Source organism: Portunus trituberculatus, chromosome 43, assembly GCF_017591435.1.
Source record: "Portunus trituberculatus isolate SZX2019 chromosome 43, ASM1759143v1, whole genome shotgun sequence".
Taxonomy (NCBI): domain Eukaryota; kingdom Metazoa; phylum Arthropoda; class Malacostraca; order Decapoda; family Portunidae; genus Portunus; species Portunus trituberculatus.
The window spans coordinates 12,723,666-12,729,410 of NC_059297.1; the positions used below are offsets into that span (position 1 = coordinate 12,723,666).

The window sequence follows — 5,745 nt, forward strand, 5'->3', positions numbered from 1 at the left end:
GACTCAAACTAATTAAAGCACTCAAAATACACTGAAAAGACCACATAACGCCTCAAAATACCAACGTGCACACAGAAAACTCACAAGAAACATCAAGTATACACCCAAATTAGCTCAATATCATAAAACACACCCACAAAATAACACACACACACACACACACACACACACACACACACACACACACACAAAGCTAATAGATATTATCCCAAAACACACAAAAAACGTAACAAAATACCTCGAAATATTCCGAATTGGTCTCAAAACACATCCAAATACTCACATACAGCCCGACAACACCTTCAACATACGAAAAAATATAACTAAAACTATCTAACGCACACAGAAAACACCCTTACCACACTTACAACATTCCAAACGCACACAAAACACCATGCAACACTGCCATTACCAAAAACACATAAAACACCTCAAACATACTCAAGAAACACCAGAATGCATTATAGAGAACTACAAGATTACAAGGGAAACTTAGCTAAATATTGTGTGTTGGTTCCTCCTCTTCTTCCTTCCTTTCTTTTTTCTTTTTCCTCCTACTCTTTTGTTTCCTCTTTCTTCTTCTTTAGACATTTTCTCATACATTTCCATCTCTATCAAATTATCTATCTCTAGCTTCCTCCACATCCATTTCTTCCTTCATACATTCCCACTACCTCCACCTCCACCACCTACACAACCTCCTCCTCCTCTTCCTGTTCTCCTATACAAATTTCTTTTTTCTCTCCATCTATCCTATCTCCACTTCTCCCTCTTCCACTACCACCACTACCTCTTCCTCCTCCTGTTCTCCTTTACATCAATTTTTTCGCTGTGCGACTGATACAGGATAACCTAGATGGGCCCTGGTGGCCCTTTGTTATTCTATTATTTATGTTATGTTATCTATCTCATTTCCATTCTTCCCTCCACTGCTACTACCATCACCTCCTCCTTCACCATCTCCACCTCCACCTCCTTCTTCTTTACATCGTTTCTTCTCTCTATCCATCCCATTTCCATTTCTCCCCTTATCCACTACCACCACATACTCCTCCTCCTGTTCTATACATTAATTTCTTCTGTCTATCCATCCCATTTCCATTTCTTCCCTTCTCCTCCACTACCACCACCACCACCTCCTCTATAACCTCCACCTCCTCCTCTTCCTCCTCCCTTCTCCTTTCTATTCCATCTCTCCATTTCTCCTCCCTCCTCCTCGAGTCCAGCCCTGACGCACATGTTGGCGCCGCTCTTCAGCTGTTCAGGTCACGTGACGCAGTTAAATGGCGTCTCTCGGGGCGTCGCTGGCTCGTGTAAACAATCCACTTTATACAGAGATTTCCAGCCTTCGGGACACTTCCAGCACTTAGCGAGCTACCAGGAGGACAGTGGAGGGTAGCAGGTATATTAGAGGGAGTGAGGAGAGCTGTAGTGGTGTAGTAATGTGGTGTTGTGGTGGCTTGTCATTGATTTGCCCACTGCCTGCTTGCCTGCCGCTGCCATGCTCTCTATAGTTTTTTTGTTATTATTGTTATTTTCGTTATTTACATGATTTTTTTTTTATTTATTTGGCGGTGTAGGGAAGGTTCATGGTGGAGATTTGTGGGGGTTATTTTTTGCGTGGTTTGTGTTGGTAATGTTTTGCCGGATTATTTTTATTTTATTTATTTATTTATTTATTTATTTATGTATTTTTTATTACGAGTTAGTATTAGGGTGTTTGTTCTGCTATGGGGTGGTTTGGTGTGGGTGTGGTGTGTTGAGGTGGTGTTTCTTTGTGTGAAGTGAGTGAGTTAGTCGTATGTCATTTTGCCGGGAAGGTTGTGTGTTACGAGTGAAGTGACGTGCTGGGTTGTGTTCTAGGTGATTAGTGAAGGTTTTAGGGTGTTTTTAGGCACTTGGTGTATTAACTAATGTTGCCAATTAAGTATGGTATTAGCACAACAAGGGTTTTTAGGTCAGGACAAAAAATTCAGTGGTTAGTATGTCATTTTGCCGGTAAGGTTGTGTGTTACGAGTGAAGGTATGTGCTGGGTTTTGTTCTAGGTGGTTGGTGAAGGTTTTAGGGTGCTTTTAGGCACTTGGTGTATTTGCTAATGTTAGTAATTATATATGGTATTAGTTCAAGGGTGGAAGAGGCGGGGTCTTTAGGATAGGGAAGGAAATTCAGTGGTTGTATATCTTTTTGCCGGGAAGATTGTGTTGCGAGTGGGGAAGTGATTAATTGGGTTGTGTATGTACGTGTATGTTTGTGTGGTGCATTATATACGGTATTAGGGCAACAATAGTGGCAGAGGTGAAGTCTTTAGGATAGGACATGAAATAATGGGTTCACATTTCAGTGGTTAGTGTATCATGTTGCCAGGAAGGTTGTGTCCAAAGAGTGGTGAAGTGACACTTTGCTGACTTGCTAGGTGATGTTGTGGCTAGCTGGTGTAGGTTTTAGAGTGTTATTTAACCCCTTGAGTACCATGATGTGTTTCTGTATTCATTCTGCTTAGGATTTGATGATTTTATTCAGGTTCAGAAACTTAGGTTGGGAATTAAAATAGTGAAGACTGTGGTCATTAATTAATCTTCTGACCTCCATAGACTCTTCCTAACGTCATGAAAGTGGTCTTATTATATAGGTACAAATCTCAGGTATAAATGTGTCCCAGTATTAACAGGGTTAATGTGTGGTGTTTTGAGGCACAATGTGTTTCCTAATGTTACTGATTATGGTATTAGTTCAACATCAAAGGTGGTGAAGGTAAAGTCAACCCTTCTGGGACCCATTTTTACCATGAATTTTGGGTATGATTAGACAATTTTATATACATCAGCAAGTGTCTATGGAGGTCAGATGATTAATAACCACAGTCTTCACTATTTTAATCCCCCACATAATAAGCAGAATAAATATGAAAACACGTCATGGTACTGAAGAGATTAAAGATAGAACAAAAAATAATGGATTCACAGTTCTCAAATGATGAATGTAGGACTCAATAATCAGTTTGTTAGGACACCAAGGTATTAGGAAGCTCTGAAAGATGAAATCAGCTTAAGTATTCTGGCTTTCTTACCCATACATTCATTGATGCATAAGGTAACATTGCTAACCAACCTTTGACATGTTGGGTGAGGAATCAGATCTTATTAACCCCTTCAGTATCATGACATGTTCCCATAGTCATTCTGCTTATTATATGGTGATTTTCTACAGCTTCAGATACTTGTGTGGGGATTGAAATAGTGAAGACTCAGACCATTAATCTTCTGGTCTCCATAGAGCTTTCCTATTGTTAATAAAATCATCTGATCATACTCAAAACTCATAGTAAAAATGCATCCCAGTACTGAAGGGAATAGGAACAAGTCAGTAAAGGTGTCAAAGGTTAGGAAGATGACAGAGACAAAAAAAAAAAAAAAAAAAAAAAAAAAAAAAAAAACTTAAAAACTACACACGAAAATTACATGAAGATTAGTAATGATGTGAGTGTTTTGTACTTTCAGGGGCAAGCAGTAGGGTAGAAGAAAGGCTATGCATAGAGGGAGGACCTGTATTAGGGTCACACAGCAATACACAAAATGACATCCCGAAACAAGACCAAGAAGGAGGAAGAGAAGAAGAGGCAGGAAGAGGAAGCAGCTGCTCAGGTACTACATACATTGTCTATTGTTTTATTGTACTCTGGCTATGTCCTCAATTGTTATACCTTCTCTCGAGTTCTTAACAAGAGCAGGTTAGGAAAATGTCTCTATTTGTTTTGTGAGACTTTTTTTCCCTTGCACATTGTAAATCCACACACTTCCATGTTATCTTATCCTCCTTTTTATGTCTCAGCTTTATATAGATTCATTGTGGACATGTTACTTCTTTTTACCTTTATCTTCTATAGCGCATTCACCAGAGAATAACTTGTGCCCTTAGTTTTAGGATTCTGATGATGGTTCTTTATTAACAGGCATATGAAGAGTTTGTGGCTACCTTTGAAGAGACTCCCTCACAAAAAGGGAAGGTCTGGGTGAAGGCAGGAACCTTTGATGCAGGCTCCAGAAGTAAGTGTTGCAGCTCTTTTGCTCATTGCCATATGTGTGGAATCATCTTCGGTGTGTAAGTAATAGACTATATGCATATTTTTCTAAATGTTGCTCTAAACGTTGCAGAAGACACTTAAGGAGAAGGGAAAATTGTATAAACCAAGCTCCAAGTTAGCTGAATAGATGAGATAAATGTGTAGAATCATATTTAGTTTGTTATTAATAGACTATATATATATTTTGCTGAATATTTCAGAGGAAGACACTAAGGAGAAGAAAAAATGTGTAAACCAACCTCCAAGTTAGCTAAATAGATGAAATAAATGTGGTGGTCATCTTTGGTTTGTTAGTAATAGACTATATACATATTTTTATCTCAACATTTCAGAGCAAGACACTAAAGAGATAGAAAAAATTGTATAAACTGACCTCCAAGTTAGCAGAAGAGATGAAATAAATGTGTGGAATTATCTTTGATGTGTTAGTAATAGACTGTATACATATTTTTCTAAATGTTGCAGACAAAGACACTAAAGAGAAAGGAAAATAGAAAAGTAAAGTAATAATAGTTTTTTGTTAGTGTTAGATGAGATAAACTTGGAATAATTTTTGGTGTATTAGTAATAGACTATAAATATTCTTTTTAAACATTTCAGAGGAAGACACTAAAGAGAAAGGAAAATTATATAAACCGACCTCCAAGTTAGCAGAATTAGCAGAGAAGTTTTCCAGTGCGGAGAAGGCAGCTCAATATGCCAGCATACGTGCAGACAAGGACAAACCAGAGAAGCCGGGCAAGAAGAAGGAGAAAGAAAAGAAGAAAAAAAGCAATCTAGAACTATTTAAGGAGGAACTCAAAATGTAAGGGCATATACCGTATGTTTATCTCTCTCTCTCTCTCTCTCTCTCTCTCTCTCTCTCTCTCTCTCTCTCTCTCTCTCTCTCTCTCTCTCTCTCTCTCTCTCTCTCTCTCTCTCTCTCTCTCTCTGATCCTCTGTTTGTCTCTGCAGGATCCAGGAGGAGAGAGCAGAGCGTCATCGCATCAAGAACATGTATCAGACTAGAGAATCCGGGAAGAGCAGTCGTTTTGAAGCTCCTGAGCCAAAGATTCCAGGCTTTCTGGGTATGGGTAAGTGTGTTGGCTTCAGTTCAATGCTGGAGGTTACACATGGATTTCTCTTCATTTGTTTTTATAGGTTATAAGATGTAAACTCCCAGCTAACTGGCACTCTTCTTGGCTTGGGGGTGTTGCTTTGTTCAGAGGTTGGGTTGATTGGAAATGCATATTCATAAGCTGTGTCTCATGGGATGTGTGTGGGACATTTCATAGTATTTGATGGATACTCTCTGCTACTGAGGTACTGTTGTATGACCAGCAGGTTAAGAGCTGATAACTCTCAGACTAATCACAAACTAATGAAAATGTATGGAGATTTTCACAAGGTATGTTTACTTCAACAAGTTCATGATAGTTTTTGTTTGTATTCAAAGTTGATGACATTAACCCCTTGAGTACCATGATGTATTTCCATATTCTTTCTGCTTATTATATGGTGATTTTATATAGCTCCAGAAACTTATGCGAGGGCATTAAACTAGTGAAGACTGTGACTATTAATCTTCTGACCTCTATAGATGTTTCCTAATGTCAATAAAATGGTCTAATCATATGCAAATATCAAGGTAAAAATGTCTCTCACTAAAGGGGTTAAGAATTAA

General features: G+C 38.6%; 1 protein-coding gene across 5 annotated transcripts in view; it reads left to right on the plus strand.

Annotated features, from left to right (window-relative positions):
• Positions 1–1,245: 1,245 nt before the first annotated feature.
• LOC123518418 (U2 snRNP-associated SURP motif-containing protein-like) overlaps positions 1,246–5,745 on the plus strand; it is a 22,248-nt gene continuing 17,748 nt past the window's right edge. For 3 of the 5 annotated variants that reach the window (XM_045279233.1, XM_045279235.1, XM_045279236.1), the window contains exons 1-5: positions 1,246–1,402; positions 3,499–3,642; positions 3,951–4,044; positions 4,683–4,887; positions 5,037–5,155. In XM_045279233.1, the coding sequence (XP_045135168.1) occupies positions 3,574–3,642; positions 3,951–4,044; positions 4,683–4,887; positions 5,037–5,155 (487 nt within the window). In that variant the 5' untranslated portion in view covers positions 1,246–1,402; positions 3,499–3,573. The remainder of the gene's footprint in view (positions 1,403–3,498; positions 3,643–3,950; positions 4,045–4,682; positions 4,888–5,036; positions 5,156–5,745) is intronic. The other 2 variants (XM_045279234.1, XM_045279237.1) reach the window with 1 other exon arrangement.